Source organism: Entelurus aequoreus, linkage group LG22, assembly GCF_033978785.1.
Source record: "Entelurus aequoreus isolate RoL-2023_Sb linkage group LG22, RoL_Eaeq_v1.1, whole genome shotgun sequence".
Taxonomy (NCBI): Eukaryota; Metazoa; Chordata; class Actinopteri; order Syngnathiformes; family Syngnathidae; genus Entelurus; species Entelurus aequoreus.
The window spans coordinates 4,723,958-4,737,937 of record NC_084752.1 but is presented as its reverse complement, the minus strand read 5'-3'; the positions used below and the strand labels follow the sequence as shown (position 1 = coordinate 4,737,937).

The 13,980-nt window shown below is 40.9% G+C and overlaps 2 protein-coding genes across 9 annotated transcripts in view; one reads left to right on the top strand and one right to left on the bottom strand.

The window, feature by feature from the left end:
* The window catches only part of inpp4b (inositol polyphosphate-4-phosphatase type II B), a 489,649-nt gene that overhangs the window by 474,082 nt on the left and 1,587 nt on the right, over positions 1 to 13,980 (top strand). For 4 of the 8 annotated variants that reach the window (XM_062032295.1, XM_062032296.1, XM_062032294.1 and 1 more), the window contains exons 21-22: positions 1,023 to 1,177; positions 11,909 to 12,119. In XM_062032295.1, coding sequence (XP_061888279.1) covers positions 1,023 to 1,177; positions 11,909 to 12,083 — 330 coding nt within the window. In that variant the 3' untranslated portion in view covers positions 12,084 to 12,119. Of the gene's footprint in view, positions 1 to 1,022; positions 1,178 to 11,908; positions 12,120 to 13,980 lie in introns of those variants that run through there. The other 4 variants (XM_062032297.1, XM_062032300.1, XM_062032298.1 and 1 more) reach the window with 2 other exon arrangements.
* LOC133639197 (uncharacterized) overlaps positions 1,117 to 13,980 on the bottom strand; it is an 86,458-nt gene continuing 73,594 nt past the window's right edge. The window contains exon 7 of the mRNA XM_062032328.1: positions 1,117 to 1,228. The gene's annotated coding sequence lies outside the window, so the exon portion shown is untranslated. The remainder of the gene's footprint in view (positions 1,229 to 13,980) is intronic.

Genomic DNA, 13,980 nt, shown 5'->3' with positions numbered 1-13,980 from the left:
TACAACAGTAAATAAACACAAGACATATATATACTCTATTAGCCACAACACAACCAGGCTTATATTTAATATGCCACAAATTAATCCTGCATAAAAACACCTCAGTGTTTGTTATGCTAGCTCCTAGCAGCCAAAGCTGCATACTCACGGTAGCACATCTGCGTCTTTGTCATCCAAATCAAAGTAATCCTGGTAAGAGTCTGTGTTGTCCCAGTTCTCTACAGGCGTCTGTGTATCGAAGTCAAAAGACCTCCTGGTTAGAGTCTCTGTTATCCGAGTTCTTCCATCTTGACTGCATCTTTCGGGAATGTAAACAATGAAACACCGGCTGTGTTGTGTTGCTGCTGACTTCCTTCGCAAAATACGTCCGCTTCGCACCGAGAACTTTCTTCTTTGCTTGCTCAGCTTCTTTCTCCATAATGCAATGAACATAATTGCAACAGATTCACCAACACAGATGTCCAGAATACACCCAGAATGAGATCAAAACAGCTATTTCGTATTGGCTTCAATGTGGAAGCCATACCCGTCACGCGCATACGTCATCCTCAGAGGCGTTTTGAACCGGAAGTTTAGCGGCAAATTTAAAATGTCACTTTATAAGTTAACCCGGCCGTATTGGCATGTGTTGCAATATTAAGATTTCATCATTGATATATAAACTATCAGACTGCGTGGTCGCTAGTAGTGGCTTTCAGTAGGCCTTTAAGTCGGGGTCCACGTAAATCAATTCATGGTACAAATATATACTATCATCATAATGCAGTCGTCACACAAGTTAATCATCAGAGTATATACATTGTATTATTTACATTATTTACAATCCAATACAGTTGATTATTTACAATCCAGGGAGGTGGGATGGGGAAGGGGGGAGGGTGTTAGTCAAGGGTTGAAGTTGCCTGGAGGTGTTGTTTTAGTGCGGTTTTGAAGGAGGATAGAGATGCACTTTCTGCACAAAGGAACTCCCGTTTGCTTCGGGAAATATTGAAGCCGCTTTGTTTGCTCCCGCCAACGTTCAGATCTGCCGAAGGCTGAACGGCATCAGGTTCACCAGCTGCAAAAGTGCCAAAGATCGGACGTCCATGTCGGTCACGTTGGAGCAGTGCGCCCTCCTGCGGGACGAACACCAGCTCAGCAAGGACTTCTTCATGCGAGCGCTGGACTGCATGCGGAGGTAAGGCCTTCAAACTCGGTCTTCCTTAAAGGGTCATTTCACCTGAACCACCTAAGAACAAAAAAATAGATCAAAAGGTCAAAAGTTTGGACACACCTTCTCATTCAGTTCTTTATTTCCATGACTATTTACATTGTAGATTGTCACATCAAAACTAGGAATGAACACATGTGGAGTTATGGACTTAACAAAAAAAGGGTGAAATAACTGAAAACATGTTTTATATTCGAGTTTCTTCAAAATAGCTACTCTTTGACCTAACCTAACCTACTCAGTGGCCTAGTGGTTAGACCAGGGGTCACCAACCTTTTTGAAAGCAAGAGCTACTTCTTGGGTAGTGATTAATGCGAAGGGCTACCAGTTTGATACACACTTAAATAAATTGCCAGAAATAGCCAATTTGCTCAATTTACCTTTAACTCTATGTTATTATTAATAATTAATGATATTTACACTTAATTGAACGGTTTAAAAGAGGAGAAAACACGAAAAAAATGACAATTAAATTTTGAAACATAGTTTATCTTCAATTTCGACTCTTTAAAATTCAAAATTCAACCGAAAAAAAGAAGAGAAAAACTAGCTAATTCGAATCTTTTTGAAAAAATTAAAAAAAGAATTTATGAAACATCATTAGTCATTTTTCCTGATTAAGATTAATTTTAGAATGTTGATGACATGTTTTAAATAGGTTAAAATCCAATCTACACTTTGTTAGAATATATAACAAATTGGAAGAAGCTATATTCCTACAAAGACTAATCATTATTTCTTCTAGATTTTCCAGAACAAAAATTTTAAAAGAAATTCAAAAGACTTTGAAATAAGATTTAAATTTGATTCTACAGATTTTCTAGATTTGCCAGAATAATGTTTTTGAATTTTAATCATAATAAGTTTGAAGAAATATTTCACAAATATTCTTCGTCGAAAAAACAGAAGCTAAAATGAAGAATTAAATTAAAAATTATTTATTATTCTTTGCAATAGAAATTAAAAAAATACTTGAACATTGATTTAAATTGTCAGGAAAGAAGAGGAAGGAATTTAAAAGGTAAAAAGGTATATGTGTTTAAAAATCCTAAAATCATTTTTAAGGTTGTATTTTTTCTCTAAAATTGTCTTTCTGAAAGTTATAAGAAGCAAAGTAAAAAAAATTATGAATTTATTTAAACAAGTGAAGACCAAGTCTTTAAATATTTTCTTGGATTTTCAAGTTCTATTTGAGTTTTGTCTCTCTTAGAATTAAAAATGTCGAGCAAAGCGAGACCAGCTTGCTAGTAAATAAATACAATTTAAAAAATAGAGGCAGCTCACTGGTAAGTGCTGCTATTTGAGCTATTTTTAGAACAGGCCAGCGGGCGACTCATCTGGTCCTTACGGGCTACCTGGTGCCCGCGGGCACCGCGTTGGTGACCCCTGGGTTAGAGTGTCCGCCCTGAGATCAGTAGGTTGTGAGTTCAAACCCCGGCCGAGTCATACCAAAGACTATAAAAATGGGACCCGTTACCTCCCTGCTTAGGTTGGAATTGGGGGTTAAATCACCAAAAATGATTCCCGGGCGCGGCCACCACTGCTGCTCACTGCTTCCCTCACCTTCCCAGGGGGTGAACAAGGGGATGGGTCAAGTGCAGAGGACAATTTTCACCACACCTCGAGTATGTGTGACAATCATTGGTACTTTAACTTTGCTCTGATTACTGCTTTGCACACTCTCTGCATTCTCTCGATGAGCTTCAAGCACACCTGTGAAGTGAAAACCATTTCAGGTGACTACCTCTTGAAGCTCACCGAGAGAATGCCAGGAGTGTGCTAAGCAGTAATCAGAGAAAAGGGTGGCTATTTTGAAGAAACGAGAATATAAAACATGTTTGCAGTTATTTCACCTTTTTTTGTGAACTATGTTCCTTCATAGTTTTGATGTGACAATCTACAATGTAAATAACATATTTTTCGGACTATAAGTCGCAGTTTTTCTCATAGTTTGGCGGGGGGTGCGACTTATACTCAGGAGCGACTTATGTGTGAAATTATTAACACGTTAGCGTAAAATATCAAATAATATTATTGATGTCATTGACGTAAGAGACTAGACGTATAAGATTTCATGGGATTTAGCGATTAGGAGTGACAGATTGTTTGGTAAACATATAGCATGTTCTATATGTTATAGTTATTTAAATGACTCTTACCATAATATGTTACGTTAACATACCAGTTGGTTATTTATGCCTCATATAACGTACACTTATTCAGCCTGTTGTTCACTATTCTTTAGACATTTTAAATTGCCTTTCAAATGTCTATTCTTGGTGTTGGCTTTTATCAAATACATTCCCCCCAAAAAATGCGACTTATACTCCAGTGCGACTTATATATGTTTTTTTCCTTCTTTATTATGCATTTTCGGCCGATGCGACTTATACTCCGGAGCGACTTATACTCCGAAAAATACGGTAGTCATGAAAATGAAGAAAACGCATTGAATGAGAAAGTGTGTCCAAACTTTTGGCCTGTACTGTATATATTAAAAAATAAATAAATAAATAAATAAATATTTGTATTTGTACAAGCACTGAAAAACATCCCTACGCTCATTTATTAACAGTTGGTTTTGTTTTTCGCCAGTTTCGTACGATTTTAGGATAACAAATATTTGTCGCGGCCGTACAATTTCAGTTTGATACATGACGCTGTTCGTAGGATTTGTTTCGTCGCAGGAAATAGTTTTTTCTAGAGATGTCCGATAATGGCTATTTTGCCGGTATTCCGATATTGTCCAACTCTTAATTACTGATTCCGATATCAACCGATACCGATATATACAGTCGTGGAATTAACACATTATTATGCCTCATTTTGTTGTGATGCCCCGCTGGATGCATTAAACAATGTAACAAGGTTTTCCAAAATAAATCAACTCAAGTTATGGAAGAAAAAAATGCCAACATGGCACTGCCATATTTATTATTGAAGTCACAAAGTGCATTATTTTTTTTAAACATGCCTCAAAACAGCAGCTTGGAATTTGGGACATGCTCTCACTGAGAGAGCATGAGGAGGTTGAGGTGGGCAGGGTTGAGGTGGGCAGGGTTGAGGTGGGGGAGTAGGGGGTGTATATTGTAGCGTAGTGCTGCAAGGGGTTCTGGGTATTTGTACTGTTGTGTTTATGTTGTGTTACGGTGCGAATGTTCTCCCCAAATGTGTTTGTCATTCTTGTTTGCAGTGTGGCGCATATTTGTAACAGTGTTAAAGTTGTTTATACGGACACCCTCAAATGTGACCTGTATGGCTGTTGACCAAGTATGCGTTGCATTCACTTGTGTGTGTGTGAAAAGCCGTAGATATTATGTGACTGGGCCCGCACGCAAAGGCAGTGCCTTTAAGGTTTATTGGTAATTGAAAGGTAGATAATTGATGAGCCTTTTGTCGGGTGTTGTGTGTGTTAGCTTAATGTCAATATTTGCTCGTGCTTATTTGACATTCATGACAAATGTGAACATTTAGGACAAAGCCTTCGTGCTAAGAATGAACAAACTTATCAGTGACGAGTACATTTCTCACTTTTCTGGCACCGCTCATGCCTTCATGCCCAAATTTGACCACCTTTTCTGGCACCGCTCATGCCTTCACGCCCTTTTTGCCCACTTTTTGAAGCCTGATCTCACTTTTCTGTTACCACTCATGCCAACATGCCCAGTTTTGACTACCTTTTCTGGCACCACTCATGCCTCCTTGCCCATTTTTGGCACCTTTTAGTGCCCGATCTCACTTTTCTGTCATCATTCAAGGCTTCATGCCCTTTTTTGACCACCTTTTCTGTCACTGCTCATGCCTTCATGCCCAAATTTGACCACCTTTTCTGGCACCGCTCATGCCTTCATGCCCAAATAAATTTGACCACCTTTTCTGGCACCGCTCATGCCTTCATGCCCTTTTTTGACCACCTTTTCTGTCACCGCTCGTGCCTTCACGCCCAATTTTGACCACCTTTTCTGTCACCCCTCAGGCCTTAATGCCTATTTTTGAGCACCTTTAGGGGCCTAAACTCACTTTTCCGTCCCCCACACCTTCATGTCCATTTTTGACCACCTTTTTATCACAATGCAGGACTTCATACCATTATTGGTCACCCTCCCTGATAAAATGTGGCCACCTCGATTGTAGGATAACAAATATTTGTCGCGGCCGTACGATTTCAGTTTGATACATGACGCTGTTCGTCGGATTTGTTTCGTCGCAGAGGGTAGAGGTATGCTAATTATAACCAGCTGATGGGGGGGTCTCCTAAAATACGTAACAGAGACCGATCTCAAATTTAACCCAGAGTGAAAAGTAATTGAAATGTACAAAACCCCTCTTCCATATGAGTTGGGAAATTGTGTTAGATGTAAGTATAAACGGAATACAATGATTTGCAAATCCTTTTCAAGCCATATTCAATTGAATATGCTACAAAGACAACATATTTGATGTTCAAACTGATAAACTTTTTTTTTTTGCAAATAATCATTAACTTTAGAATTTGATGCCAGCAACACGTGCCAAAGAAGTTGGGAAAGGTGGCAATAAATACTGATAAAGTTGAGGAATGCTCATCAAACACTTATTTGGAACATCCCACAGGTGAACAGGCAAATTGGGAACAGGTGGGTGCCATGATTGGGTATAAAAGTAGATTCCATGAAATGCTCAGTCATTCATAAACAAGGATGGGGCGAGGGTCACCACTTTGTCAACAAATGCGTGAGCAAATTGTTGAACAGTTTAAGAAAAACCTTTATCAACCAGCTATTGCAAGGAATTTAGGGATTTCACCATCTACGCTCCGTAATATCATCAAAGGGTTCAGAGAATCTGGAGAAATCACTGCACGTAAGCAGCTAAGCCCGTGACCTTCCATCCCTCAGGCGGGACTGCATCAACAAGCGACATCAGTGTGTAAAGGATATCACCACATGGGCTATTGCAGGAACACTTCAGAAACCCACTGTCAGTAACTACAGTTGGTCGCTACATCTGTAAGTGCAAGTTAAAACTCTCCTATGCAAGGCGAAAACCGTTTATCAACAACACCCAGAAACGCCGTCGGCTTCGCTGGGCCTGAGCTCATCTAAGATGGACTGATACAAAGTGGAAAAGTGTTCTGTGGTCTGACGAGTCCACATTTCAAATTGTTTTTGGAAACTGTGGACGTCGTGTCCTCCGGACCAAAGAGGAAAAGAACCATCCGGATTGTTCTAGGCGCAAAGTGTAAAAGCCAGCATGTGTGATGGTATGGGGGTGTATTAGTGCCCAAGACATGGGTAACTTACACATCTGTGAAGGCACCATTAATGCTGAAAGGTACATACAGCTTTTGGAGCAACATATGTTGCCATCCAAGCAACGTTACCATGGACGCCCCTGCTTATTTCAGCAAGACAATGCCAAGCCACGTGTTATAACAGAGTGGCTTCATAGTAAAAGAGTGCGGGTACTAGACTGGCCTGCCTGTAGTCCAGACCTGTCTCCCATTGAAAATGTGTGAAGCCTAAAATAGCAGAAGGGAGACCCCCGGACTGTTGAACAACTTAAGCTGTACATCAAGCAAGAATGGGAAAGAATTCCACCTGAGAAGCTTCAAAAATGTGTCTCCTCAGTTCCCAAACCTTTACTGAGTGTTGTTAAAAGGAAAGGCCATGTAACACAGTGGTGAACATGCCCTTTCCCAACTACTGTGGCACGTGTTGCAGCCATGAAATTCTAAGTTAATTATTATTTGCAAAAAAATAAAGTTTATCAGTTTGAACATCAAATATGTTGTCTTTGTAGTGCATTCAACTGAATATGGCTTGAAAAGGATTTGCAAATCATGGTATTCCGTTTATATTTACATCTAACACCATTTCCCAACTCATATGGAAACAGGGTTTGTAGATAATTGATGAGCCTTTTGTCGGGTGTTGTGTGTGTTGGCTTAATGTCAATATTTGCTCGTGCTTATTTGACATTGATGGCAAATGTGAACATTTAGGACAAAGCCTTCATGCTAACAATGCACAAACTTATCAGTGACGAGTACAACATGTTTTGTTTTTCACTTCACACAAATAGCAATAATGTTGTAAAACCTGTTGCATCCTCGTTCATTGTGCTGAACTGACCCTTTTAACATGCCATGCCATTGACCGCCAGTTGCTATCCATCCACCATCACACATGCATGCACCCATGACAGCCTCTGTCTCCATGGCATCCTTGCAATAAACAACCTTTGGACTTTAAAAAAAAAAATACTTTGGCAGGTGTTTGAACAAAGCTCTCGTGTTTCTGCATGGAATGCGTTTGCAGGCGGCATGTGGCTTTTCATGCTTGCCTGTAAGCTATCACGCCGAGGACGACACTTGTAAAAACAAATCATGGATTTGAGCTGCCTGACAGGTTGACTGGCTTGTTGGCTGCAGCTGCCAATCCCACAGGAGGGTGAACGTAACAGCCGCTAGTAAAGAGGAAAGGTGCTTGCATGACAATGCTGGTGTGCTCTCATGACGTCAGCACAAAATGCTGTAAGGTTGCAAGCATGAGTCACAACAACCACCCTCAACTTTCTTCATGCGCTGTTTGCTGCCATTATACAACACTTGCTTGTTTGCTGCCATTATACAACACTTGTTTGTTTGCTGCCATTATACAACACTTGCTTGTTTGCTGCCATTATACAACACTTGTTTGTTTGCTGCCATTATACAACACTTGCTTGTTTGCTGCCATTATACAACACTTGTTTGTTTGCTGCCATTATACAACACTTGCTTGTTTGCTGCCATTATACAACACTTGCGTGTTTGCAGCCATTATACAACACTTGCTTGTTTGCTGCCATTATACAACACTTGCTTGTTTGCTGCCATTATACAACACTTGCTTGTTTGCTTCCATTATACAACACTTGCTTGTTTGCTGCCATTATACAACACTTGCTTGTTTGCTGCCATTATACAACACTTGCTTGTTTGCTGCCATTATACAACACTTGCTTGTTTGCTGCCATTATACAACACTTGCTTGTTTGCAGCCATTATACAACACTTGCTTGTTTGCTTCCATTATACAACACTTGCTTGTTTGCTGCCATTATACAACACTTGCTTGTTTGCTGCCATTATGCAACACTTGCTTGTTTGCTGCCATTATACAACACTTGCTTGTTTGCAGCCATTATACAACACTTGCTTGTTTGCTGCCATTATACAACACTTGCTTGTTTGCTGCCATTATACAACACTTGCTTGTTTGCAGCCATTATGCAACACTTGCTTGTTTGCTGCCATTATACAACACTTGCTTGTTTGCTGCCATCATACAACACTTGCTTGTTTGCTGCCATTATACAACACTTGCTTGTTTGCTGCCATTATACAACACTTGCTTGTTTGCTGCCATTATACAACACTTGCTTGTTTGCTGCCATTATACAACACTTGCTTGTTTGCTGCCATTATACAACACTTGCTTGTTTGCTGCCATTATGCAACACTTGCTTGTTTGCTGCCATTATACAACACTTGCTTGTTTGCAGCCATTATACAACACTTGCTTGTTTGCTTCCATTATACAACACTTGCTTGTTTGCTGCCATTATACAACACTTGCTTGTTTGCTGCCATTATGCAACACTTGCTTGTTTGCTGCCATTATGCAACACTTGCTTGTTTGCTGCCATTATGCAACACTTGCTTGTTTGCTGCCATTATACAACACTTGCTTGTTTGCTGCCATTATACGACACTTGCTTGTTTGCTGCCATTATACAACACTTGCTTGTTTGCTGCCATTATACAACACTTGCTTGTTTGCTGCCATTATACAACACTTGCTTGTTTGCTGCCATTATACAACACTTGCTTGTTTGCTGCCATTATGCAACACTTGCTTGTTTGCTGCCATTATACAACACTTGCTTGTTTGCTGCCATTATACAACACTTGCTTGTTTGCTGCCATTATACGACACTTGTTTACACACACGGAACTAAATGGGTGGAAGGTCAAGTCCCTATCACACTTTCCTACCATCCTCCATGCCTTCCTGTCCCTTCTTTAACCGCCTTTCCTACCATCCTCCATGCCTTCCTGTCCCTTCTTTAACCGCCTTTCCTACCATCCTCCATGCCTTCCTGTCCCTTCTTTAACCGCCTTTCCTACCATCCTCCATGCCTTCCTGTCCCTTCTTTAACCGCCTTTCCTACCATCCTCCATGCCTTCCTGTTCCTATTTGAACCACCTTTCCTACCATCCTCCATGCCTTCCTGTCCCTTCTTTAACCACCTTTTCTACCATCCTCCATGCCTTCCTGTCCCTTCTTTAACCGCCTTTCCTACCATCCTCCATGCCTCCCATTCCCTTCTTTAACCGCCTTTCCTACCATCCTCCATGCCTTCCTGTCCCTTCTTTAACCGCCTTTCCTACCATCCTCCATGCCTTCCTGTCCCTATTTGAACCACCTTTTCTACCATCCTCCATGCCTTCCTGTCCCTTCTTTAACCGCCTTTCCTACCATCCTCCATGCCTTCCTGTCCCTTCTTTAACCACCTTTTCTACCATCCTCCATGCCTTCCTGTCCCTTCTTTAACCGCCTTTCCTACCATCCTCCATGCCTTCCTGTCCCTTCTTTAACCACCTTTTCTACCATCCTCCATGCCTTCCTGTCCCTATTTGAACCACCTTTTCTACCATCCTCCATGCCTTCCATTCCCTTCTTTAACCGCCTTTCCTACCATCATCCATGCCTTCCTGTCCCTATTTGAACCACCTTTTCTACCATCCTCCATGCCTTCCTGTCCCTATTTGAACCACCTTTTCTACCATCCTCTATGCCTTCCTGTCCCTATTTGAACCACCTTTTCTACCATCCTCCATGCCTTCCTGTCCCTATTTGAACCACCTTTTCTACCATCCTCCATGCCTTCCTGTCCCTTCTTTAACCGCCTTTGTTAATGCCCAATTTTGACCACCTTTTCTGGCACCGCTCATGCCTTAATGCCCATTTTTGACCACCTTTTCTGTCGCCCCCTCATGCCCATTTTTGACCACCTTTTGGGGCCTGATCTCACTTTTCTGGCACCGCTAATGCCCTACTGCCCATTTTTGACCACTTTTTCTGTCGCCCCTCATGCCTCCATGCCAATTTTGACCAACTTTTCTGGCACCGCTCATGCCTCAATGCCCATTTTTTGACCACCTTTCGGGCGAGATCTCACTTTTCTGGCACTGCTCACACCTCCATGCTCATTTTTGACCACCTTTTCTGGCACCGCTAATGCCTCAATGCCCATTTTTGGCACCTTTTGGTGGCCGATCTCACTTTTCTGTCGCCGTTCATGCCTCCATGCCCATTTTTGGCCACCTTTTCTGTCGCCCCCTCATGCCTTCATGCCCATTTTTGACCACCTTTTGGGGCCTGATCTCACATTTCTGGCACCGCTAATGCCCTACTGCCCATTTTTGACCACCTTTTCTGTCACCCCTCATGCCTCCATGCCCAATTTTGACCAACTTTTCTGGCACCGCTCATGCCTCAATGCCCATTTTTGACCACCTTTCGGGCGTGATCTCACTTTTCTGGCACTGCTCACACCTCCATGCTCATTTTTGACCACCTTTTCTGGCACCGCTCTTGCCTTCATGCCCAAATTTGACCACCTTTCGGGCATGATCTCACTTTTGCCCATTTTTGACCACCTTTTCTGTCACCCCTCATGCCTCCATGCCAATTTTGACCAACTTTTCTGGCACCGCTCATGCCTCAATGTCCATTTTTGACCACCTTTCGGGCGTGATCTCACTTTTCTGGCACTGCTCACACCTCCATGCTCATTTTTGACCACCTTTTCTGTCGCCCCCTCATGCCTTCATGCCCATTTTTGACCACCTTTTCTGTAACCCCTCATGCCTTCATGCCCATTTTTGACCACCTTTTCTGTCACCCCTCATGCCTTCATGCCCATTTTTGACCACCTTTTGGGGCCTGATCTCACATTTCTGGCACTGCTCACACCTCCATGCTCATTTTTGACCACCTTTTCTGGCACCGCTCATGCCTTCATGCCCATTGTTGGCACCTTTTGGTGGCCGATCTCACTTTTCTGGCACCGTTCATGCCTACATGCCCAATTTTGACCACCTTTTGAAGCCTGATCTCACTTTTCTGGCACCGCTCATGCCTCAATGCCCATTTTCGACCACCTTTCGGGCGTGATCTCACTTTTCTGTTACCCCTCATGCCTCCATGCCCAGTTTTGCCTACCTTTTCTGGCACCGCTCATGCCTCCATGCCCATTTTTGGCACCTTTTAGTGCCCAATCTCACTTTTCTGTCATCATTCAAGGCTTCATGCCCTTTTTTGACCACCTTTTCTGTCACCCCTCTGGTCTTTATGCCTATTTTTGAGCACCTTTTGGGGCCTAAACTCACTTTTCTGTCCCCCACACCTTCATGTCCATTTCGGACCACCTTTTCATCACAATGCATGACTTCATACCATTATTGGTCACCCTCCCTGATAAAATGGGGCCACCTCTTGTGTGCCGGATTCACCCTCCATGCCTATATTCACCTTTTGTGCCCGCCATCTCCTACTACATGGACTTCTGGTACCAGCTATGCTCCTTTCTTTAACTCCTCTATAAACTAACACCGCATTGTTTCGCTCTTTCTCTCTCTGTCTGTCCGCCGCCCTCAAACATCTTCAGTCGGCTGTCCCATGGAGACTTCGGTCGCTGGGAGGACCCTGAAGCCGGCGCGGCGATAGAGAACAAACCGACATCTCGTCACTTTTACCCCATCGCCCTGCTGCTCGTTAGCTCGCACCTACTGGTCGTTTGGCTCATTTTAAGTCTTGTTTTTCTGCTTGCAAAGTATCAATAAAAACAACAAAAAAAGACATCAGCGACGTCTTTACTCTCTTTCTCTTTTCTGTCTTTGCTGATTATTCTTAGACGTGAGAGAGTAACAATCAATCCACTTTCCCTGAGGATTTAGTCGTGTTGACTGACAGATTTAGTCATTAAATATAAATTGTTTTGTGAATTAAGTGCAATTTCTCATCCTCTGCTCTGAACTAACATTGTTAAACCCGCATTAAAATTAATTGCTACTAACAGACATTGTTGTTACAAGATTTAACTTTAATTTAATTCTGATGTTCCTTTCTTTCTTCTGCTTCAAGTCTTATTAGGTGCTTTAGCAGAAGTCGGCACTTTGGTTTAAACATCTTACATTTTCATGTTGTGCACTTTAATTGTATTTAATTTAACTGACTTGTATGTAATTTAATTCCATTTTTTCTTGACACATTACACAAAATGAGAAATGTAATTACTGTCTAGTCGACCACTTGATATTATCCTGGAATAACTGTTGTGTTTGTGTGTTCAACTCACTAAAAATACAAATGTACGAGAAACGGAAATGTAATTCCTTTGAGAAAACTGCATACAGATAGACATTGAAGTTAAGTAATATTTTCTCTTAGCTGTAGTTTTTTTAATAGAATAAACTTACATAATAATAAAACTATATTAAAAAAAATACAAAAATCTAAAACAATATGACATAAATCAAATAAAGATTTTTTGTAATATATATATATATTTTTTATTTTTTTTGTAATATTAAAATGACAATTGCATCAAACTGACAGAAAAATATAAAATTAAGGCAAATTTAAAAAAATAAAAGTGTAATTATATACTGTAGTTTGTTACCCACAAATTTTAGCATGCTAGCCATGTACAAAAAATTACAGTAAGTGGATTTAACTGGAGTTTAGCCAGTAAATATGCTAATATTTGCTAATTACTGCCAAAGGACTGACCAAATCCCCCTCCCCCAAATTTTTTTTTTTTTTCAAATTTAGCCACAAGATTTTCTGTGTGGTTTAAAAAACAAGTTGTCATCAATAACAATCTCCAAGTACTTATGTCGTGACCATTTCAAGTCCGACATTATGAGCAATTGATAGTTTTGGAATGTTCGATGGCAGTCCTTTGCCATTTAAGAATAACGTCACCTGAGATTTCCCCGCATTTAGCACTAGTCTCAGCTGAGTCAGTTGGAACTGAACAACATCACACATTTTAGCATGCTAGTCATGTACAAAAAATTACAGTAAGTGGATTTAACTGGAGTTTAGCCAGTAAATATGCTAATATTTGCTAATTACTGCCAAAGGACTGACCAAATCCTTCTCCCCCAATTTTTTTTTTTTTTTTCAAATTTAGCCACAAGATTTTCTGTGTGGTTTAAAAAACATGTTCTCATCATTTTTTTAATATATATATATATATATATATATATATATATATATATATTTATATAACAATCTCCAAGTACTTATGTCGTGACCATTTCAAGTTCGACACTGAACAACATCAAAAGGACTGAACATCATCAAAAGCAGACTGCAGGTGCTCAAAGGTGTGCGCTACAGCGCGGGATGAACAAAAAATTGAACACAGCATCCAACACATTATCACAGAGATTATTTACATAGATGGAAAACAACAACGGACCCAAGGTGGAACCCTGAGGTACACCCTTTAAACTAGGGAGGACAAATGAGGAGTTCTATCGGACAAGTCCTTAGAAAACCTCTTTATAGGCCAATGACATGGTCGACCGTATCAAAGGCTTTTGACAGGTCAATAAACAGAGTTGCACAACATTTTTTTACAATCTGATGCCTTAATAATTTTATCAGGTTGTAGCAGTGAAACATTGAGGTTGAGACACTTGTGATTTAGGGCTATATAAATAAACATTG